The sequence below is a fragment of the Phaseolus vulgaris genome, chromosome 3 (genome assembly GCF_000499845.2).
Source record: "Phaseolus vulgaris cultivar G19833 chromosome 3, P. vulgaris v2.0, whole genome shotgun sequence".
In the NCBI taxonomy this organism is placed as follows: Eukaryota; Viridiplantae; Streptophyta; class Magnoliopsida; order Fabales; family Fabaceae; genus Phaseolus; species Phaseolus vulgaris.
In genome coordinates this window covers 15,406,062-15,431,783 of record NC_023757.2, presented here as the reverse complement: position 1 = coordinate 15,431,783, position 25,722 = coordinate 15,406,062, and the positions used below count along the sequence as shown (strand labels likewise).

The 25,722-nt window shown below is 31.0% G+C and overlaps 1 protein-coding gene across 1 annotated transcript; it reads left to right on the top strand.

Annotated features, from left to right (window-relative positions):
• Positions 1 to 8,762: 8,762 nt before the first annotated feature.
• Positions 8,763 to 16,392, top strand: LOC137806776 (peroxisomal fatty acid beta-oxidation multifunctional protein MFP2-like). Its single transcript, XM_068607051.1, has 18 exons — positions 8,763 to 9,093; positions 9,196 to 9,267; positions 9,868 to 9,930; positions 10,009 to 10,062; positions 10,149 to 10,216; positions 10,298 to 10,379; positions 10,783 to 10,838; positions 11,140 to 11,442; positions 11,528 to 11,614; positions 14,061 to 14,235; positions 14,353 to 14,474; positions 14,590 to 14,753; positions 14,821 to 15,075; positions 15,155 to 15,276; positions 15,414 to 15,535; positions 15,654 to 15,802; positions 15,877 to 16,015; positions 16,148 to 16,392. The coding sequence occupies exons 1-18, from the start codon at positions 8,997 to 8,999 to the stop codon at positions 16,181 to 16,183; spliced, it is 2,166 nt and encodes a 721-aa protein (XP_068463152.1). The 5' UTR covers positions 8,763 to 8,996; the 3' UTR covers positions 16,184 to 16,392.
• Positions 16,393 to 25,722: the final 9,330 nt, after the last annotated feature.

Genomic DNA, 25,722 nt, shown 5'->3' with positions numbered 1-25,722 from the left:
GACCTTCATGAAAATGTCGTCATAGACACTTCCTTCATACCATTTACTCTAAAAACAAAAAATTAGCAAAAATAATAGTTAAGGTCCAAATAAACTCAATTATATGCATACTAATTAAAATAATAAATTTATTTATTATTATAGTCCAATAATCTATGAGTAAAACTATTAAGTGTGAATAAAATTATGTCCATCAAGCTTGAGTGGAAATAATTTTGCTTGAGTGAAAATGACTTGTGCTTGAGCAAACACAAGGTCGATATTAGGTTCAATTGTAGTAAAAAAAATTCTTAAGCAAAAATTGGGTTGAGATTAGGCTTAGTTGTAATGTTATTTTCACTTGAGCATAAACTTCTCCATTTAAGTGAAAATAGGATCGAGACTAGGCTTCTGATTTTTGTTCTATGTTCGCTTGAGTGAAAATCTTCTACTTGAACGAAAATATCATAATTTTGTCTTTTTAGCATACCCAACATAATCCTAAAACCAATTTCAAGGTATTTACTAAATATCAATACAAAATTTTGTAACTTTTATATAATCAAAAGAATTCTATAATTTTAAAGAGCTCAAATATATAATTTGTATTCTCATAGGAATCAGGATTCAACATATAATTCTATGACTTTAAAACTTTAACATTCAAACTCAAACAATCAAATTTATCAATTACTTTCGAAATTGATAAACTTCAAAAAGTTTTCATCAATTAACATCACACAAAAAACAACCATGCAAAGGAAATTTAGAACTTGTGACCATGTCACATTCACATACAGATCCTCTAACCTAGAGTTTTATTGAAAAATAAAACTAGTTCTCCTTACTTGATTGAATGAATGAGTACCCCAAAAGAAGCTTTAACTCCCAAAAGATGTAGAGATAACCTAATTTGCATAAAAAGTCTTAATTAATGATGTGAATGTAACTACAAGAACACATGATTCTTGACATTCTTAGGAACAACTTGAGCTGGATTTGAAAGGCACTTTACTTTAGAATTGGATCAATGTTCTAAATTCAAGAACTCACCAAATCTTAGCACCAACCAAGACTCATATGGAAGTCCATGTATTGTCAAATTGAATCAAAACACAAGGAAAGAAGAACAAGAATTAAAACTGGACAGAATTTAAAAGCTAGCTACTGAACCAAACAGAATTAAGAACACAATGCTGGAAACACAAAATTAAACGGTAGAAAAAGAAGTAAACTCTAGGAATCAAAACTACCGAATGGAAAATTGAAGAAAAGGGAAGAAGAACACTTATAGGAAGATGCTTGCTGGATTTTGAGGATTGGAAGAAGCCATTCACGCCACTTGGAACCTTGAACCAATATAAGTGATGGAGTGCCACCACTTGAAGCTCACCATAGCTCACAAGATAAGGCAAAGAAGAGGAAGACTCAAAACTCACAAATTCTCTCCAAAATTGAGTATAGTCTCTCTACTATATAATTCCAATCTGAATTGTGAAGGACCTAAGCCCTCCTTTTATAGGAGTAAGGGCTGGTCATTTACATAGCTTATTCCCTAAGCTACCCAAAAAGCTCCTAAGATCACACCCCCCTTATTAAGCTCACTCCCCAAGCTTCTAGAATTTGCTAAACTAAAGCCTAAAGATGCTTTTACAAAAGAGGTGTCTAATGTTTCCCTCTAAGCACCTTTCTAAACATTATTCTATATTATTTACAATTTAAAAGAAACTATAAAGAGAGATATTTAATATGAAGCCTATTATTTGAGAGTTTGTAAACTTCTTTATCTTTAGGCTTGATCTTCTCTTTGACTTCTTTTAATTTGTGAGAAGACTAGAAGGAAGAACTTCAAATGTGTAGGTGAAAATCCTCTTCCTTCATTAATAAAATCCTCTCCTAGTGGATATCCATCATACTCCCCGAGTTGGAGAGAATTCGTGCACGAATTCAATACTCCTGCATAAAACAAAGTCAGTTTGCTATTATATAAGAGAATACAAGAAGAAATGGGCAAACATGACTTATAACTTTGAAATGTTGGGAGTTCAGAAAAAGATGGTCTATACATAGACCATGTTGGAAAAGATTGTTTAGGAATGATATTATTTGGTAAAATAGGAGATATGAAAAAATCATCCTTAACATTCTTTATCCAATATGGTGTGGAAGTAGGAACCTTAGGTAATGAAAATGACAAAGAAGAAGAATACCTAGTAGGCGTAGCACGAGTCAACAAAAGTGATTTAGTTGAGAAGGTATTAAGACTCGGTTTATCATGTACTTCAATTTCTTTTGCATTTTCTTTTTTAGTTTCTTTGGGATTATATGCTGGATGATTTGGTAAAGAAACCCCGGACATGAAGTCTATTTGGTGTTCAATCCCTTTTAGAGGTGGTAAGCCTTTAGGAGGATCTTGAAACACATCTTCATATTCCTTTACCAAATTGTCCAAACATGTGGGACTATCCTTAGCCGACTCACATTCAATAGTCCTAGGAATAGCTAAAAAAATAGGCTTTGGAGTAACTATTTCCCTTTTAACTTGTTGTGTGGACATGAGAAGGCTTCTCTTGGAACTTTTTATATCATTTTCTTTCTCTCTCTTTTCTCTCATTTTAACTTGGTCCTCATGTACTTCCTTTGGAGAGAGAGACTTAAGAGTGACTTTGTGTCCATGGAAGTGAAAAGAAATTTTGTTGGTAAAGCCATCATGAAAAACTTTTCTATCAAATTGCCATGGCCTACCTAAAAGAATATGTGTGGCTTCCATTGGGACAACATCACACAAGACCTCATCTTTATATTTACCAATAGAAAATGTAATGAGGACTTGCTTGTTAACAACAATCTCACCTACCTCACTTAACCATTGTAATTTGTAGGGCTTGGCATGAGAGATGGTAGGTAATCCAAGTTTGTTTACCACTCTTGTGCTTGCCACATTAGCACAACTCCCCCCATCCACATTCAAAGAGCAAACTCTATCATTAATAAGACACCTTGAATGAAAAATATTTTCTCTTTGAGTTTCATCAAAAGGTTTTAACACTTGTCCAAGCATGCGTCTTATTACTAATAGGTCACCCTCATGTGGGTTTTCACTTTCACTCTCACTTGGGGATCTAGAAGGTGAGGAATGTCTAGAAGATTCGGACCCATGCTCACTACTATCTACCCCATCATGCATATACATAGTTCGTTTAGTAGGGCAATTAGAAGCAATATGTCCATAGCTTAAACATTTAAAACACTTCTTACTAGACGATTTTTGTGGTGATTTAGGCCTAGCATTAGAAGTGGAAGGCTTAGACTCTCTAGGTTTGAAAGTAGAGTCCTTAGAAGGGATGTTTGAAAAAGAGTTTTTATTTTTCCAAGAAGAGTGGTAGTAGTTATCTTTAGAAGAATTTTTGAAAGCATTTTTCCTTGCAAGTTGATTTTCAATTTTGCTAGCAAGGTGCACCACATTTTCCAAAGAAGAATATTCTTGTAACTCTACCACGTCTTGAATATCCCTTCGAAGTCCACTCACAAACCTAGCTATCTTAGCTTCATCACTTTCATCCATATTAACTCGAATTAAAAGCGTGTCTAGTTGTTTAAAGTAATCATCCACACTTAGCGCGCCTTGATGAAACCGTTGGAGTTTCAACATAAGGTCTTTCCTAAAGTGTGGGGGTACGAATCTAGTGCGTAAACATGCTTTCAAATCGTTCCAAGAGACCACAGGCGGCCTCTTGTGTAGGTCAATGTCCATGAGGTATTGATGCCACCATTGCATGGCATAGTCCAAAAATTCTAAAGAAGCTAACTTAACCCTATGCTCATCCCTAACCCCATTTACATCAAAAATTTGGTCCACCTTAGCCTCCCATCCTAAGTATACATTGGGATCACTTTCACCACTAAAACTAGGAAGTTTTACATTAGGAGAACAAGGGTCAGCCACATGTTGGCGCCTCTCTTCATGGTGATGATGTCTTGGCCTTGGATTATCTTCATAATAACCATGGGAGTGCCTTGAAGAATGCTGACTAGGAGGAGGAGTTCTTCTCTCACGGTTTTGATGCATTTCTTCTCGGTTTAACTCCAAACTTTGGAGCCGTGCTTCCATCTTCCTTATCACCTCAAGATAGTGAGCATTGGATTGCTTGGCATTCTTTAAGTCCTCATAAAGGGCTGCCTTTTGTGGTGAGCATGGTTTGGAGGACTCTCCACTAGAGAAATGAGCCATGAGCAGAAAATACACAAAAACAGAAAACAAAACAGTGAAAGAAACTTGTTAGACAATTAAAAAAAACAGTGAGATATAGGTTGCTGGAAAATGCCCAAGAAAGCACTCAAACCACTCCAAGAAAATATTCTGTCCTCAACCAAACCTTTCTTGTGGAATGGAGTAGCTTCAAGTGAAATATGTCACAGCAAACCAACTTACTTAAGAACAAGTCTCCACACAACTTTTAAGAAGAACAAAAAGACAAGCAAGAAAAGGTGTAAATAAAAAAAAGCTAAACCAAAAACAGAGAGCAATGTATGACAAACTAGAAAGAATATGAATGAAAGACAATCAAGAAAAATAAGGAACTCAATGAATAAAGAAGGCACACAAAAAGAGTCCTAAAGAAAAGTGTTAGAGTAGATGAAAGAAAATAGAAAACAGCTACTGGAATTTTTTTTTTTTTTTTTGAAAAGCAAACTGTGCTATGTTTACAGATTTAACTGTACCGATTGAAAGCGAACTGGAATGTGAAAAAATAACCACAGAAACTTCAATGTCTTAAATCAAAAATGGCACTGGAAAGAGGTAAAAAAAGTAAGCCAATTGAGAGAAATAAATTTTTCAAAATTGCTGCCCAATTACCGTATTCTTTTCGGCAGTATTGTACACTTTTCGTATTTTATTTATCATTTTTTGTGTACTTGGAATTTTTGAGTGATTCTTTTTTCTATGCTTTTGTAACACTTTGAAGTATGTAAAACCAAATTTTCACAAATTTCCTATGAGCCAATTAACTGCAGTAAATTGAAAACAGTAGCACGTTTGTAAGAAAACAGAGGAGCCTATTTAGGAATGAAAAACAATATGATGAACTAGCAAAGACATAATGGAAATTGTGTAAAGGAACTTGTATAGAATGAAAATACAAGCATGAACTCAAAGCTAAAAATGAAAATGCACAAAGGATCAAGCATTAAACTCAAAACAGAAAGTAAACCAAAGCAAGAAACAATTAAAGCAATAAAAGTACTACTAGAAGTAATGACAATTATGGAATAACATGACTAAGACAAAACTTGACATGATTACAAAATTAAAAGACATATAACAAGATATAACCACAAGTGAAAGGAAGCTTAAGGTCAGCCCTAGGAAGGAGAATGCCATTCCAAAAGAGCAGCCATACTCATATGAACAATGAGTGCTAGAATCCTTTTCCCAAACACATGGTGTAACAAAAAAAAAACAACAAGAAAACTCAAAATAAAGCCTAAAACAGAATGGTAAACAACTTGAATTAAAGAGCTCTTGAAAGTAAAGTGCAATACAACTCAAGAATTAAGCAAAAACAAGCCTAGACTCTAGATACCACATGATGTGAATGTAACTACAAGAACACATGATTCTTGACATTCTTAGGAACAACTTGAGCTGGATTTGAAAGGCACTTTACTTTAGAATTGGATCAATGTTCTAAATTCAAGAACTCACCAAAACTTAGCACCAACCAAGACTCATATGGAAGTCCATGTATTGTCAAATTGAATCAAAACACAAGGAAAGAAGAACAAGAATTAAAACTGGACAGAATTTAAAAGCTAGCTACTGAACCAAACAGAATTAAGAACACAATGCTGGAAACACAAAATTAAACGGTAGAAAAAGAAGTAAACTCTAGGAATCAAAACTACCGAATGGAAAATTGAAGAAAAGGGAAGAATAACACTTATAGGAAGATGCTTGCTGGATTTTGAGGATTGGAAGAAGCCATTCACGCCACTTGGAACCTTGAACCAAGATAAGTGATGGAGTGCCACCACTTGAAGCTCACCATAGCTCACAAGATAAGGCAAAGAAGAGGAAGACTCAAAACTCACAAATTCTCTCCAAAATTGAGTATAGTCTCTCTACTATATAATTCCAATCTGAATTGTGAAGGACCTAAGCCCTCCTTTTATAGGAGTAAGGGCTGGTCATTTACATAGCTTATTCCCTAAGCTACCCAAAAAGCTCCTAAGATCACACCCCCCTTACTAAGCTCACTCCCCAAGCTTCTAGAATTTGCTAAACTAAAGCCTAAAGATGCTTTTACAAAAGAGGTGTCTAATGTTTCCCTCTAAGCACCTTTCTAAACATTATTTTATATTATTTACAATTTAAAAGAAACTATAAAGAGAGATATTTAATATGAAGCCTATTATTTGAGAGTTTGTAAACTTCTTTATCTTTAGGCTTGATCTTCTCTTTGACTTCTTTTAATTTGTGAGAAGACTAGAAGGAAGAACTTCAAATGTGTAGGTGAAAATCCTCTTCCTTCATTAATAAAATCCTCTCCTAGTGGATATCCATCAATTAATGACTTGAACACATCATTGTGATCCTTAACTAACAAAGATTAATATTGAAGCCACAAACACCATATGCAAAAACACATTTACCTAGGCAACCTAGAAAACTCACAATTGATGCAAAAGAAAAAGGAAAAAAAAAGAATTTATTCTAAACAAAATTCTAATAGAGCAGTTTTACTCTACTCATTGCCAAGAGTCCAAAATTGACATCTGATCCGATCGGTCATCGGTAGTCGATGACGTCAGCAGTAGAGAACCACGTGGACCACTCGCGGGGTGACACGTGGACCAGGTGACAGATAGATCGGGGTAAACGTGATCGGTTGTCACTAACCAAATGACCACCGACAGATCAGGCGGCAGCGAAGTCAGGGGACAGACCACCCAGAACGATGATCGGTGGTCAGTAACCAAGTGGCCATCAACAGACCAGTTCCCAGATGAACGCCTGGGGGCAGAACGCGAGAAGCAACAGGGACTGAGGTTTCGTGTTACACGAAGTTAAACTGGGACTGAGGTTCCCAGCGAGAGCGTTACGCATGGACCTCGCATGAGCACATCTCAGGGAATCGTGCACGAGAGTGGCCTGAGGGAACTAGTAAACCAGTCAGTGATTGGTGATTCCCTCAACCCATTACGTGCGCGATACCGTGAAGGGTAAGCCGTTACGCAGAGGGCGACGCTTGGTGAGTGTGCCTAGACCAGCCACACCCGGCGTTCTCCTGAGAGTATGCGATTTACCCAGGTAGAAGAAATATCCTAAGTTACTCCGCAAGGGAATAACTTAGGCGCACAAAGAGAAGCGTTAGAGCCCTTCAAGTAGTGACACGTGTATGGTTAGATGTGAGTTGCATACCTCCACATGTCACCATCTGAGAGGGGCGCGACCCAGATAAAGGTGTACTCCGTACCACTAAAGGTACAGACAAGCGCAGCCAAGCGCAGAGACGCGCAAACACGCACAGACACTCACACTCTACTGATTCTGGAGGTACGTTGTCGCAGAAAAGCATAACAGGGTTCTGACACATGCCAGAAAGCATAACAGAATTTTGTTAGGCCCAGATACAGGCAGTGGCATAAAACAGAATCAGGTGAGATATAGAAAAAAGAGAGAACAAGAGTTTTACACACACTACTAGTTTTTCTCATTGGTGGTTCTGTGATCTAACTTGATCGTCGGAGTGCAAACGGCCGCTAGAGGCGCCGTCTGTGTGTTTTGCAGGTCGCGTTTGGAGATCCTAGAGAAGGTTCCGAGGGTCATTTTGCAGATAACACAGTTGCGTAGATGGGGCAGAGAGAGAGCTACGAAGCGATTCCTCCGCGTTCGAGTTGTAGACAGGATCAACATCCAATCATCAATTCATTGAAAAATAGAGTTAAATTTCTAGAGAAAAGATAGACGAGAAAAAAAAATATTTTTTTAAAAAAATGATAGTTATTTTAAAATGAAACTTGAATGATTGGATTTTTTTATTGATATAAGTTTTTCACTTTGATAATAAAACATTCGTACCATTTTAACTGTGAAAATAAATTTTAAGATGTGTATGTACTTCAAGTTAATTACATATATATGATCATCACATTTGAATGAGCTTTTAGAGTTTGTTTTATGATGTTGTAATATTAGGAATGAAAATCTAATCTACATTACAATAAAAAAATGTTATTTTTAAGCATTATATATTTATTTTATTTCTTATTTTTTAATATATAATTTTAATTTTTTTAACGTATTTTTATTCATTTTATAAAAATAGTTAATTATTATGCAATTTTTAGTATATATATTTTTTTTAATTTTTCACGCAATTCAAATTAGAAAATTCAACCTTATAAATGGAAATAACAAATATTTCATTCCATTATAGTATTTAAAATTTATACACAATATCAATTATAAAAAATGAATATAGCAATAATTTAAATTAAAAAGTATAAATTTAAAAAAAATTAAAATTAAATTAAATTAATATTTAAATAAAATAAATTGTTCAAATAAAATATATACAATTTTAAAATTAATAAACATTTAGTTATTTAAATAAATCCAAAATTCTAATTATATAATAATATATTTTTATTTAAAAATATAAATTTTATTTGCATAATAAATTTTTCATAATTATGTTATGTTATTTTATATCTTTCAACTATTTTATTGACTAATTTACGAATAACTTATTGTCTAATAATTCAATTTATGAATTGCTAACCATTAGTATTTTATGAGGTGGTTTTGTGAACCATAGGTGGTTTTAACAAATTTATGGAAAGGTAGATAGAATCATTAATACTTGATGTGGGATCTATGTTGATATGATGTGATGTGAGATGATTGTTTATGTTGCATAGTGATCACCATCTTCAACAAAAATTATCTCTCTTTTTTATTTATTTTCTTCTTCAAGTCTGATTCTTGAGAAGTAAAAAAGAGTGGCAGCACAATGGGAAGCAGAGGACACACTCTCATGGAAGTAGGGCCTGATGGGGTTGCCGTCATCACCATCGTCAACCCTCCCGTTAATTCTCTCTCCTATGATGGTACATTTTGACCCTTTCAATTCTATTTCTATTGCTGAATATCACTCTATGTTGTGTTGCTAATTTTTCCTTCTGTTTCTGTATCTCCTTTTCTCTCTCTAGTGTTACGCAGTCTTAAGCAGAATTTTGATCAGGCTCTAGGCAGAAACGATGTCAAAGCATTTGTTGTTACAGGTATATTTTACTTCAAACCACTGGGAAGGGGCAATTATTAAGCTTGTTTCTTTGGTAGGGTTTGACATTGAAATCAGTACGATGGTTTGGCAGTGGACAATGTAATGTAATATACAAATCAAAATCGAAATTGAACTAAGGAAAGGAGAATGGCACAGATAACTAACCACCACTTGAGTCTATAACATTTTACTCAAATCCTCATTCTCCTGGTACCCTTAGCGATTGCCAAGGGTTAATATAGGATCTTATCTACTGAAATAGTTGTTCTTGACCAAATTGAAAGAGTTAGAAAGCGTTGAAATTCATAGTTGTTAGTTTGTTATGACCAATCCTATTGTACAAACGTTGATGGTCAAACCATTTAGAGTGGACGTCATCTTTACTCACTCCTGGGCTAGATATACTCCTGTGATATGATGGGAGCATTTTGACAAACACCGAAGTTTCAAATTGTGAAGAACTAAGATGCTCTGTTAGTATTGGCAAGAACAAATGGGAAATGAATGCAGGCTGGTTTTGGACTTAACTAAAGATATTTGTTGGCCAACTAGCTTGTGGCTAATCGCATCATAATTGAATCTTATGTTACTTTATCAGGTCCAAAGGGAAAATTTTCTGGAGGCTTTGATATTTCTGCATTTGGTGATGAAGAGCCGAAAGGTACTTCTTTTGGGAGTGTCTTTCTAATGTAGTTACATTCATAGACATTTTCTAACTCTTTCCTCTCTCCTCATATAGAGCGTCCAAAACCTGGTTGGTTATCGGTAGAAATCATCACTGATACTATAGAAGGTACGTCTTCTTTTTATGAAATTTTTTATTGGCTATTTATTTTTCATTCTGTGCTATCTTAAATCTATTTTCTTCTTTTTTTTCAGCGGCTAGGAAGCCATTGGTTGCTGCCATTGATGGCCTTGCCTTGGGTGGGGGCTTGGAATTGGCAATGGTACGTATTGCTAACTAATTACGAAAGAGAAACTTTTGTTTGTAAATTTCTACAAATTATTACTCATTCTTTCTCATATAGGCGTGCAATGCTCGGTTATCAACCCCAACTGCTCAGCTTGGTTTGCCTGAACTTCAGCTTGGAATAATTCCTGGACTTGGAGGTAGTACTAGTAACTGATTCTTCTCTGTTTTCATCAAATTTACTTGTATTTTGTGTATGAATTCAAATTGAATGTATCTCTATACAACTCTTTTTGTTTATTCTCTGTTTTGGAAAGATAAGTTTAACCACTCTTACTGGTCATTGTTGAGTGGGATTAGTTATAGAGGAAGGGGTTTGAAGTTTAAGTTTTAAGTTTTACATGCTTTAATGAATTCATTAATTAAATACAAATTTAGTTTAATACCTCAATTTGCACATTAGTTAGGCCTAGCATAATTTGAAAAAGAAAATGTTAAATAGAAAAGAAATTAGACCATGAGGAACAGTGCATGTCTTATGACTATTTTTCTTATTTCCTTTTTCTTTAGTATCGTCAATATAAAATTTGAATTGTCTTTTAGGAACACAGCGACTTCCTCGTCTTGTTGGTTTAGCAAAGGCACTTGAAATGATGCTGGTATTGTATATTTTTATGCTTATTTTTTGTAACTTTCCATTCTGTTCAATTTGAAGAAAAAAGCTTATGTTTTCAAACTCAAGGTTGGTGATCAGTCAACCAGCACATTCACTGTCCCATCTTTGAAATTTTCTGAACTGAACTTAACTGAACATCAGCAAGCTTTTTGTTCAGCTTTCCACTTTGTGTTGAATTATGTTTTTTTTTACAGGAAAGTATTCAAGAGTTGTGACTACAATGTGCTTGTCCAATGATTTTCAATTAATTTCTTCACCCCTTTTTTTTCTTACTTCAAATTAAGACTTCTAAACCAGTTAAAGGGAAGGAAGCTCTTAGTCTGGGGCTTGTAGATGGATTGATGTCACCTGATGATCTGGTGAAAGCTGCACGACAGTGGGCCTTGGATATTGTAGGCCATCGGCGACCATGGATCGCTAGTCTTTATAAGACTGACAAATTGGAACCCCTCGGGGAAGCATTAGAGATTTTGAAATTTGCTCGAGCTCAGGCTCGAAAATGGGCTCCTAACCTCCAGCATCCTTTGGTTTGCATTGATGTTATTGAAGCAGGAGTAGTTGCTGGTCCCCGTGCAGGACTCTGGAAGGTTGTTATCTATCTCTGGTATACCCTTTGCCCCTTCATATTGTGGCTGCAGAAATGTGTTGTGACATTGTCTTTGATCTTTGTAGGAAGCTGAAGCATCTGAAATACTTGTAAAGTCAGACACTTGCAAAAGCTTAGTTCACATATTTTTTGCTCAAAGAGGAACGTCCAAGGTTTGTTAGGGTTTTCAGTCTTAGTTTTACACTTATTTCTCGCCCTTCGAGTGACAAAACTATTAAGAGATAAAGAGAGTTCATTTTCCTGCTTAAAACTTTGTTATAAACTTATACATTGAAAGCTGACACATTATATAGATTTAATTGTAAATTTTGTATTGAATTTGATGAAAGTTTTGAAAAGAAAGACTATTCTAATCTTTCCTATTTTCATTGAATCCTGACTCATCTTGATACAAAAACTATAACTTTATCCCAATAGATGGGGTTGATTACATGAATTAATCACTATCATTAGCCTTGTTAAAAATAACTTCAGGGATATTATTTACCACGGTATCCCTTTTAATAAATTCTGTTAGTGTCCTTCTTGGCATCCTTTTATCAATTTCACACGGACTAAAAGCCTTGCCAATACCCTCCTCATCTGTGCCTCCAATGACTTTCTTTGAACATATCCCCTCAGAATATTTGGCCATTCATTCAAGCAGATCCCGCAGCTGGAATTGTGACTATCCCCTTAAATATGATTGCTGATTTTGTAATTATTTCCTTAATTAGTTGTAATTACATAATTATGTCGTTATCTACTTAATTAGGATAACACAGATGTAGGTTAGCATTTGTCTTCAGCTACTTTTCAAGGCTGAAATTTTATGCCATTATATTCTCCAGATGAACACGTAGTTTGGACCTACAATTTTTCAGAGTTTAACATAATTTTAGTCTGAGGTGCGATCCTACCTAGGTTTGCCCAGAATTCCTTGCCTCTTGTATTTATTATCTCATATCTGTCCTACTCTAGAATAAGTTCATTTGTCCTCTGTCCCTTTTTCAATGTTCACTCAATTCTTTACGACATCTAGTTGGTTCATCTAGTTGGTACACAACCTGAGCATTTCAGTTCTCGATATTTCTCAAAGGTAAGGAATTGTGATATTGATTATAGCATTTCTTCTCTCGATAAGGATGAACCAAACACTAAATACGCCAAGTGGTAAATCAAAGACAAGTCATCATAGGCTCTGTTGATCCCAATGTTGTCCTCAATCTTTTAGAGCATTCAGCACTACAGCCATGATATTGGTCTATCTAAAGAAAGTGTGTAGAAAGAATAACGCTGCTAGAAAGTTCTGGGTTGAACTTGAAATAAGTCTCCCTTACTCTGATTTTTTGGGCTGAATACATTGACATTGTTTATGAAGATTTGTCAATTAAAGGTCTTACTGTAGTGGAAAATTTTCATGAAACTACTAAACGAGATTAATTTCTTATTGAGTTGAGATTAGATTTTGAAGGTATTCTACTCAATCTTGTGAACAGAGATACTGTATGTTCCTTGGATGCATGCCTAAACGAACTTCACGAAGAACAATATCTCTTCCAGTTGCATACACCATGCAAAGCAAACCTAGAAAACAGGTCTTGAGAACTATTCAATATTTCTGTTGCAAAGGACTTAGACTTTTGCTTCACGCTTTCTAAAAAATTCTGCAATTACTGCAAGAAGGATGGTCAAATCATAAAACAACGTCCAATAAGTCATACCAAAAAAATTGCCACAACCTTTATTGTCTCGGTTGGTGCTTCTTCTGCTTGTGTGCATACAGGAAATGTGCAGCATAATGCTCTTACCCGCCTTCAAACTTGGACCCCTGAATTTGTTTGCGGATGATATTACAGCTTCTCTGCTTTAGGGCTCTTGGGGAAATCTTCTTCTACCCATTCTTATTGGTATTTTAACTCTGGGGCATCCAATCATATGACCAACAATGCTGAAACCCTTACAAATGTCACAAGATAGTTAGGACATCTCCAAATTCATACTGGAGATGAAAACCATTTAACTATCACAGCAATGGTTGATAGATATTTCATCATATTTAACTATGTGTTCGTTTCACTTAGTCTCACTAGTGATCTTATTTTTGTTGGTCAATTAGTTGACAATGATTGTCAAATTGAATTATCAAAATTTTGTTCTCTTGTGCATTATCAACAATCATGTAAGATGTTCACGAAGGGCCTAAATTTGTTCATCGTTTCCCCCTTCATGTCTCAGTCTCTGTGTTCCTTCCAGCCATTTATATCTTATAATTCTACTGTTAATTTCAAAACATGGAATATGTTATCAAAGTGTATGTAGTCTTGATGTAGGGTTACCCACAACTGTTTAATCTTGCAAACATCAGACTATGGAGGTGAGGGGGTGTTAAGATGCCTCACATTAGCTAGTAAGATAGTCACAATACTCTTTTTAAGGTTTGGGCAATCCTTCCTCCCTCATCTAGCTTTTGTGATTGGGTTAGGGTCAGATGTTCAATCCAATTTTTATATGGATAAATATGGCTGTGAAGAAGAATTATCTAGCCTGATTCTGAGTGCTAAATTTTTGTATAAATTCTACAGATATGAATTTTTCAATACCTCTTGACATGAACAGATACCTGGGGTTACGGATCTTGGTCTGGTTCCAAGAAACGTCAAGAAGGTTGCCATCCTTGGTGGAGGACTAATGGGCTCTGGAATAGCAACAGCTTTAATTCTTAGCAGCTATCCTGTCATCTTAAAAGAAGTAAATGAGAAGTTCTTAGATGCTGGTATCAATAGGATTAAAGGTGAGAATAATTCTTATGAGTTGGCTCTCATCAGTCCCTATTCAATCTGCATTTTTAATTAAGAAATAAACGATGCTGTTTACCTGTTTACAAGTAATTTTTTTCCCCCATGAACAGCAAACTTACAGAGCCGTGTTAGGAAAGGTAAATTGACCCAGAAAAAATTTGAAAAGGCAGTCTCTCTTCTAGAAGGTACCCTTGATTATGGAAGCTTCCGAGATGTGGACATGGTGATAGAGGTTGTATTATGAAATGCAAATTAAACTTTGCTTATTTACTGTTATCAGGATTGTGGTTGCATGTTATCCATTGCTTGGGAAATTAACTTCTTTTTGGTGTTTGTTGTCTGGATAGGCTGTTATTGAGAATGTTTCCTTAAAGCAGCAGATCTTTGCTGATCTTGAAAAGTATTGTCCACCTCATTGTATACTTGCAAGTAACACTTCCACAATTGACCTGAACCTGATTGGAGAGAAAACCAAGTCTAAAGATCGAATTGTTGGAGCCCATTTTTTTAGGTGAGATCTTTTATTAGGTTACTATTTTTTTCAGCTGATTTAAATATCTGACCTGTAACTTCCTTAGTCCTGCACATGTTATGCCCCTTCTGGAAATTGTGCGTACCAACAAGACCTCTCCTCAAGTGATAGTTGACTTGTTATATATTTCAAAGAAGATAAGGAAAACTCCGGTGGTGGTTGGAAACTGCACAGGATTTGCTGTTAACCGGATGTTCTTCCCATATACCCAAGCCGGTCTCTTGCTTGTTGAACGTGGTGCAGATGTTTATCAAATTGATGAAGTAATAAGCAAATTTGGAATGCCCATGGGGCCTTTTAGGTATTAGTGATTGGATAAGTTCTTGATATTCTCTATCAATTCTTGAAGTGCATGATTTGACACTTATTTACTATTGCAGATTGGTTGACCTCGTTGGGTTTGGTGTGGCGATTGCTACTGGTATGCAATTTATTGAGAATTTTCCTGAGAGAACTTATAAATCAATGCTCATTCCCCTTCTGCAGGAAGATAAGAGAGCTGGTAGAGATAAACTCCTGCATCAATTGGAATTCTGACAATATTATATCTATGTGGAAAATATTTACATAACAATTATATGCTCCATTTTATTCTATTAAACTAATCGACTTTCTTTGTTTAACACTTGCTTCTAACAGGCGAAACAACTCGAAAAGGGTTTTATTTGTATGATGATAAACGCAAGGCTAGTCCTGATACTGAATTGAAAAACTATATTGAGAAGGCTAGGAGCATTACTGGTGTCTCCGTTGATCCTAAGGTATTTTAAACCCTTCCTAGTTCATAGCATATTTTTGGCTAGTGAGGAAGCACAATTTAAAGTCAAATTTTATTGTAAATTCCTCTGGATATGATGTTGTGAATCTGAACCTGGACAGCTTGTAAAGTTACAAGAAAAGGACATCATTGAGATGATATTCTTTCCTGTGGTGAACGAAGCTTGTCGGGTCCTTGGCGAAGGCATTGCAGTCAAAGCTGCTGATCTCGATATTTCCTCTGTCATGGGCATGGGTTTTCCACCTTACAGGTTTGTCTTGTTGTTATTTACTTGCCACTTATCAAAACTTTGTACTTGTTCTAATTTTGGGATTGATTTCACAGGGGAGGTATCCTATTCTGGGCTGACAGTCTTGGATCCAAGTACATATATTCAAAATTGGAGAAATGGTCACAGTTGTATGGAGAATTCTTCAAACCTTGTGCCAACTTGGCTGCAAGAGCTGCCAAAGGAATTCCTCTGGTGAGTAACCTAAGCTCAAATATAATGTTGTTGCCTGATTATTGAATTCAACTAGCTGTCTTCGAAGATAATTCTGAGTTTCCTTTGCCATTTGTGTTGCCCCCTGATGGATTTTGTACTATTATATTGCAGAGTGCCCCTGTGGAGCAGGCAAATTCACGGTTGTAAGAAACAAATAGCTCAATAAGTGGTTGCTTGATTGGATGTTCCTTTTTCCGATGTCTCCTTTCAAACGGTAGGAATATGGTGGTGACTTGAGAAACAGCTTAATGTAAGATGAGAAAATATATGAACAGCGTAATTGTTTGGTGAAAGACAAGAATGTGTTTGTTTGAGAAAGCCGAAATTAATAAATTTTATTTCTTTTTTTAGAAAAATTATTTAGTTATTTCCGTGGTTTTCAGACACAAACTGATAATCTTTTGAAAATAAGTTTTCATACATCAGAAAGTGAAATTTATGATTATTTGCACTTTATCATCAAATTGTTCAACAGTTTTTTTTTTAACTTCATGCATTTTTTGTAATTTACCAAGTAAATCAATGTTTTGTTTGTAATTATGAATAGAAAAAGTTATTTTCTTTAATAATAAAATAATTAACAGAAGATCTTTAGCAGAAAGCTTATTCAACATTCAGATTTTTAAATTACAAAGTGAACCCTTTTTACTTTTTTAACCTGAGATTGACGAATGTTTCCCATCACCGTCTCGTCTCTCCAAACCAGCCATTATCATGAAATCTTAGAACACAACTCAGTGATGACAAGGAGGTAGGTGAAGTGCTCATGAAACTTTCGGAGGAAAAGAGATTAATTGGGACTATTTTGCAAATTTCAAAAAAATTAAAGAATGGTAGTTAAGCTTAGTATATCACCCTCAAATTATCTATTAAAATGTATCATTTTATATTGGAATTTATAAGATGAGTGAACATTCATACTTGATTTCAGTTGCCATTTTCTGTGAAAAAAAAAATGCTACGAAGTTATTTATCTCATTAGAAATTGGGTATTATTTAGTATGTAATCTGTAATTTGATTAGAGTCACTTTCATTAAGTTTTTAAAGCTAACCACAAAAGACCAATTATTTGTCTGAATGAAATTTTTCGTTAAACGATTTTAGAAAAAAAAAAAAAAAAAAAAAAAAAAAAAGCGAAATAAGATTTTCCACAAGTTAAAATTAGGGAAATTTAAAGAAATGATGTAATTTTCGTTTGTTTTTTATCAAAATGAAAAATTATACGAGTAAGTAGTGTTTGCTTTTCAAATTTCTTCTAATCATATATATTTTTTCAAATTAGAAGTCATACTTCCATATTTTTATTTTTTTTACAATTACACTAAAGTCGCGTGTTTTTTGAAGATTTTTTTTATTACGTTAACTTTTTTTTCAGTTGTGTATTGAACTTCTGCTTCAAAAGACGAGTTTTGATTTTTTATTTTTTTTTATGAATTTGTGCTTGCATATATGTTTTCAAATCTTTTATGTTTTTTATGTTTTAAACTATGCAATTAATTGATTTTTTTTTGTTTTATCATATAGAGAAGAAAAAGGAAACATGCAATTAATTATTTAGAGTTTAGGGTAATTAATTCATTATTTTGAAATTGGTATTTTGGAGAATTTATCAATTTAATATAAACAAAGAATTTAAAATAATTACTTAAAATTTAGTTAATTTAATTAATTAATGAAATTACATATAATTAGATGCAATTTGAGAAAATTTAAAGATGTCACCTAAATCATAGATGATGTAATTAATTATTTCTTTGTTTTGTAATTGGTATTTTGGAGAATTTATCATTTTAATGTAGTGAAATATTTAGTTGAGTTAATTAATTAATGAAATTGGTTATGTGAATATAATGTAATTGTGTAAATTTAAATGAGTGTTACTAATTACATATTACTATTAAAGGAGAAAAATTATGGAGCAAATTATTCATCATTGTCTATATGGACAACTTCCTCAATTGTAGTGTGATAACAAAAATATTTTTTTGAATTATTATTGTTTACAGTGCATGTTTGGGTCAAAAATGAAGTTTAGACCCATATATATTGATTAGTAATCTTCATTTCAAACTAGATGAAATAGAATTTCATAAACCTTGTCAATGTTGTGTAGAATGTAATTGAACATATATTAACATTGTAAATGACAAGTGGATAAAAACATTTACATGAAAATTGCATATTTCAAAATCATTTATGAAAATTATCATTTCAAAATAGTTTTTGTAAGTAGGACTTATATACTTTTTATAAAAAAAATTCTCAATTCGATAAAAATAATGAAAACTGCACCATTTATGTAAATATCCCTTAAAATTAATTTACTTATAATTTATAAAGGTTTAATTGTAGAAGAATCAATATGTTTTAACAAATTAATTTATGAATAAAGTAATTTGAATTAAAAGAAAAAAGGATTTTATATCTTTTGTTATTTTGTTAACCTAGAAAAAATCTAGGGAGGGGGAGAGGGGGGGCTGGATTGAAGGGAAGTACAATGATGATAATTGAGGTAGACAAGTTAATAAATGAGCTGGTTGTTGGCTAACCTACTAACAAATGATAATGAAAAATTTATGAATCAACACTGTGCACAACAATGGATTCTTCTCCATCACTTCAACTTCTTCACCTGCAATAAGAATAACACACTCTCTGTCTAAGCCAACTCATTCTGCAATATCTCATCAGCAATAATAATAATGCACCCAAAAACTCCATTACCATACTTTCAAGCAAAACATTTCTTTTTCTTCCACCTTCAGCTTTTGGAATTGAAATTTGATCTTCATGTCTAACAAGTTTACAAGAGGAAAATATCACTCCTACTTTAGACTTTCATCTCATTTATCTGGTTCAACCAAATTAAGTAAAGTGTCACTTCAATTAAAGTTAATATTCAAAAAATCATTATTTAAATTTAATATTAAATTAACTTCCATTTTTCTTATCACCTGTATATTATGTATAATCAGAACGTTATTTATTAGTTATTTTTAAAGAAAATTAATTAACATATTCCATTACACTATACCCATTATTGATATCAGCTGTCAAATATAAATTTAAAATTAAAATATTACAAGTTTAAATTTTGCAAAAGATTAGTATGTTTTACTGATTTTTTCCATGAGGATAAATATATATATATATATGTTAGATTTTCTTCTAAATTTAAAACAATTTTAATTTCAATCTGGCTCTTTTATTTTATTATTTTATTATTTTATTATTTTATTATTTTAAATTTTAAATATTTTTAAAAATATTAAAATTAAACATGTTACGAGAGTGATCGAAGTAAGCAAAATCGAGTCGATTACGAAAAGATAAATTTCGTGTTAAGATAATCAATTAAACATAACAAATATATTAAACTCTCCCTTTATCAAAAGATTAACTCATGAAGTCATAATAAACACTAACTCACCTGATATTCTTATAAACACACATCATTTATTTGAGACAAATGTACTTATTTAACAACAATCAATATTCGAATCACTGAGTTCTAACTTGATTATCAGTGTGTCTTTTGTATATATTTTCACCTTTACAACCGAATATCTAAATCATCAAGAATTATTTATTTGAAAAAACAATTCTTTTCGACTTTATTTATTAAAATTTAATACTTATTTACAATATTATTGAAAATCTGATTCTTACAAATATAGTATTATTACACTTTTTGTAACGAGTGAATATTTAATTTGATCCTAAAATATTAGAAGCTTAACTGATACGTCTTAGAATAATGTTTTCATATAAATAAATCCTTGAATAATTTATCTTTTGACATATAAGTTTTTGTGTTACTTTTGAAGTTTTGTTCAACAATCACACATAAACTCAAAACCGTTGTCACATTTATTAACTCTCTTCTTCGGGCTCAACAAAAATAGTATCTACAATAACATTATTGTTCACTCTAATAAGCTCTTTATGTCGTTTCCACCATTATGAATTTTATGAACTTTTGATATTGAAAGATCCAAAATATCTTCACAGGATTAACAATATGTTCATTGATATAATTTCATCCTCTAGCTCTCTTCCTTTTTCAAAATTTCATCACAAAACTTTGGAATAAACATATCATTAATTAGTTGTCCTATATTAAATATGTCTTCATTTTCTGATACAAAAACATGATTTACGTTTGAATTCTAAAAAATACCAATTAAATTATAATAAAACTTAAGATTTGACAAAAAGTAATGCTTACAAACTTATTTACATAAAAAGAAATTATTAAGACCTATCAGTCACCATTTTAATCTTTCATGGACTAAATTACATATTTATTTACTTTATAAATAACATGATGTTATAAACTTACAATTTTTTATTTTTTTATTTAAATTGTGAATAAACACTACAAGAAAATTATTAAATAAAAACTAATTTTAGAGACAAAAAATAATTAATTGCTATATTGACTAAATTAAATATTATTTTATAGACTAAAAAAATTTTGATTTCTAAATTAGTTTCTATTATTGATAAATAGTTTCTAAATTGGTATTTAATTAGTTACCAATGGAAGAAAATCATTAAATAGAAACCAATTTTAGAAACAAAAAATAAGTAGTTGTTATAGTGACTAAATTAGATACCACTTTAGAGACTAAAAAAATTATTAGTTTTTAAATTAGTTTCTATTATTGATAAATAGTTTCTAAATTGGTATTTAATTAGCTACCAAGGTTTTAACTATCAATTATTTCTATTTAATGATTTTCTTGTAGTGTACCAAAGTTTTTACTACCAAATTTAGAATTTAGATAATTGATAATTAGTAGTTAAAACCTTCCTAGTTAATTAGATACCAATTTAGAAACTATTTATTAATAATAAAAACTAATTTAAAAACCAAAATTTTGTTTAGTCTCTTAAATAATATCCAATTTAGTCAATATAGCAATAAATTATTTCTGTTTCTAAAACTACTTTCTATTTAATGATTTTTTTGTAGTGAAAATTTATTTTTTATTTTTTATGAATATTATTTTAATTTCTTTTAGTTACTACAAGTTTAGATGATAGAATCAAGAAAAATGAAAAAATAGTACATACTAAAATAGATTAGATACTGAATTAGAAAATTTTAAAATGTAAATCTAATTAATAATTTAACCCTTTTTTTATTTGCATGAGAATAAAGACAATGGAAGTGAGTTAACAAAGAAAAACATGACTTGAGAAGATTGGATACATGAGAAAGTACAAGATAAAAGAGAATAAAGTTGGTAGACATCACAAACAAATACATCTTCCAAAAAAAATACAAATTCAACAAGTTGGGATAAGAAGGGAGCACAAAAAGATGTTTTTTTTCATCAATCAAAATTATCCTTTACCATATTTTATTTATCCCTTAGAGTATTATTTTATTAAAATGAAGATTTATTTATTATTTATATTTTCATTTATGCCATTGAAAAAAAAAATCCCTCTCAAACTAAATAATTATAATTTAATGAAATTAAGTTATTTTGTTAATCTATATTTTCCCTCTTAAAACTAAATAAATTATAAATTATTTAGTTTGAGAGGGAAAATTGTTAAAATTGAATGAAATAAGTTATTTTATTAATCTATATTGTAAAAATGAAAAGGGAAATAGTTGTGAAAAGTAGGAGAAGGTGCAAGAAATAAGAGTGAAATAGAAGAAATAGGCTTAACTTATATAGATCCGCAGGTGAAATGTATTTTTGTTGTTGAGTTCATGGTAAGCTTTTAATAGCATTTACAAATATACCCTTTTCTTCTGCTTTTAGCTTCCCCACACTTCTCTTTCACACTCACTTTCATAACTTACTTACATTTATGCTTTATGCTATGTTTTTTTAATTTACTCCTAAGCCTTTTCTGTTTTTGCAATCATAGTGCAATTAATTCTTCTCTAACTTACTCTAAATATAATTTCATAACATACTCACTTTTCATTAAATTCATTAATTAAATCATAAAATAGGGCACCTTTACAAGCATATCCATATAATATTAAAGAAATTAAATAATAAAAATTAATTATTTTTAAAATTAGTATTTGTAATAATTTTAATCCATCATGAAAAATATTAAAAAGAGTACAAACAACATTTTGTGAACGGGAATTAGTTTAAGCACCATTTCATGTAAACCTACTTATGAGATCTAACATTAATTAAATCATTAAAATATTGTCTTTGTTGCTCCTCTACTTCATCACATTTAAGACTTTGTCACGTATCTTAAGAAATGCAATTGATATTTTCAAGTTTATAGAAAATGTCATGCAAGTTTGTAATATATTTTTGACTTAAAAAAACCTCTTTATATCTAAGAAAGAAAGTTTAAAAAACAATGTAGAAATTGTGTAATTAAGTAATAGGGAGCAATAATGGTTATGGAGGAGTACTAAATAAGCAATGACATAAACAATTTGGTGGTTCCAATCATGTGATCTGATGCATATATGTTCCCCTAATGTGTTGTTTTGCAGTTGTTTATTGTACTGAACAAATGTCAAAATCACTATACAACAACAGTGTACTTCTTCCTTTGGAATAACATATAATGCTGGGTTTCACAGTACCTTAATAATTCTTTGCATTATAAAGGAAAGAAAAAATTTGCTCTCTTCTTTCTCTTATGGTAGACAAGGTTTGTGTGACATGTCCGCTCAACCAACATGTTGAGCCATATTAGTAAAATCCGCGACCTGCAAAGACCCAACATCAATGTGAAAAATTATCAATCATTTTTTGTCCTCATGGATCATCATTATCTTAAACTTTCAGGACTATCCTATGTTTGAGGGAAAGTAATGTTTAGTGGAAATGTACAAGAATTTGGGATCGGGATAAAATTAAATGTATGAGATGGGTTTTGGTTTTGGTTTTGTAAACATGGTAGGATGAATGAAGTGGTCCAATGAGCTTATTTTCTAAGCATCTGAAAGTGGAATCAGAAGAGAATGGTAGGGACTGCAAAGAAAGATTGAATATAAGAGAGAAAAATCCAGAGATGGGGACACACAGTGACATGAGTGAGAGTAACTTTTCAATGAAATATCATGTGGATTTGGGAAGACAACATCAGAATCAAATAAAGGGAAAGGAAGAGACTCCAACACTTCCCCACTTCCATTTGCTTAATTGCCACATCTAACCACATTTTCCACTTGGCTTCACGGGGTTTTCTCACAACACACAATTAACTGCGTCCATCTTTATGATAAACTTTTTTTTTTATCTTATTACTTAATCAATTCAACCTTATTCAACTTATAAAGTTTTTTACTTATATATATTATAAAATATTTTTATTATTAATTGATATGAAATCTCTATTTTATCATATTTGACATTTTGTATGTAAGATTATGTATTTATAGATAATTTGGTAAAATATGATTTTATAAATTTAATAATTTTTTATTATAATAGATTTTAAATAATTTTGATATAATATTAAAAATAAATTTTAAATTTAATTTAATATTATAAAATAAGATTTAGATCTATTTATATAAATATTTATATAGTATAAATTATTTTTATTAATATTTGATGTAAAATTTCTAACATAGATTAATATATTTATAAGAGTCCATAATAATATCGGAAATATATTTTTGGATATTTTCTCTTATTGTGAAAATTTCTATATTTTTTTAAAATAAATCATCTTTTAACTTTTAATTTAGTTAATATTATCCTTTCATCAACTTACACTAAAATCTTTAGATTTTATATTCTGTGGTGGTTATCATGCATACTTCTTAATGATTTAAATTGTCACCGAGTTATAGATTAAAATGAACTTTTTATAAGAATAAGGATTTAAATAAAAAATTATCAAAAATATGTTTTAGTCTATTCTTATTTAAAATCACAGTGTGCGGTGGGCAATGATGACAATTTATGGTTGTGTACGCAAAAATCGATAAAAGAAATAAAAAGGAATTGTTTACTGTTTTTAGAAGAAGAAGAAAGAGAGAATAAGTATACTTGAGAATGGAGAGAGATTTGTTCGGAAAATTGGGATTTTTCTTTTAGACTCTGTTTGGATTGAGGAGGGGATGTGTGAGGATTTGAGGTAGTGGATGTGTGAGGAAAGTATGAGTGTTTGGATTGGAATATGTTAGGATGGATGTGTGAGGAAAGTTGATGAGAGTTTGTGAGTGATGTGATGATTATGAGAGAATTTTAATTTTATTTAAATGTGTGAAATGTTACTTTACAGATTAATCCTTGTCTACTAAAAAAAATTAATAATAAATTAAGTTATTTTTATTTAAAAATGAAAAACTTTAATATATTTCGTAAATTTAAAAATTATAATTAAATAATATATGTTAAAATGTAAATATGTATAATATAAAAACTACAATTAGAAAAAAAAATATGTATTCAACAAATTAAATAAAAACAGAACTTTAAGTAATAAAATTGAAAAATAAATCAAATCTTATATAAATAAAAAAGTATTATTTTTTAATATTAAAAATCCTCTAGAAATGAAAAATAAAAAATACTACAACAATAAAAATATAATATAATTAATAATAGAAAAAAAATTCATAAAAAATTATAATAAAATAAATTATAACTCATAAACATAATAACTATATATAGAAATATATTAATATAAACATAACAAAATAAATAAATAAAAACATAATTTGAAATAATTTCTTTAAATATTAAACATATATTATAAAAGCAATCTAAAAAATACAACATAACAAAAATATAACTTAATTAACCATAGAAAAGGATTTCATAAAAAATTATAATAAAAAATAAGGATAAAAACGTATTAGTAGTATAATCCGATATAGTTTAATAATTAATTATTATTATTTTGTTTTATTAAATATTTGTGTTAGTTAAATTTATTTAATAACTAATATTTATAATAAAGTGTAGTTTTTATTAATAAATTATGTAAAAATACGTGAAAATATATTAATTATATTTTCAGTTTCTAATGAATAATTTAAGTTAGAATAAAATTATTTTAAGTGATGGATTGTTTTTAGGGATTTTTTGTATTAAATAAATTAAATATTTAGTATAAAATAAAATGAAAAATGTTTAGTATAACTTTTTGGTGATGACCATGATCCAACCCAGGTAATATTTTCAATTTTAATTAGATATAGTATATTTTTTTCTTTAAAAAAAACTAAATTCAATCACATTTAAGAAAAAATATCTGATTAGAACTTGAAAAATAGGTATCACCTGATCTACTCTAATAACTAATATATAAATGGAATCTTTTATTTAACTATATTTTTTTTACATTGATTTATAATATTTTATAAAATAATAAACAAACTTAAAACTTCCTTAAAATTTATTATGATTTGTTTCTTCATTTTAAATTATATATATATATATATATATATATATATATATATTAAACATTGTACAATAAATTTTTTAAAATACTAATACATTCAAATGAATCATTATGATACATTCAAATGAGGGTAAATTTGGAAATAAGGGATGCTGATATGACTTTCCCTTTACATCTCTTCATTTTGAGGGGAGACGATATTTACTGTTCACAGGTATATCCTCTCCTTCGCTTCCCTGCACATCCCTTTATCCAAACCATGGATATCCACTCACATCCTTCCTCTTGAACCGTACATCCATGGAAGCAAACAGGGGGTTAGTGT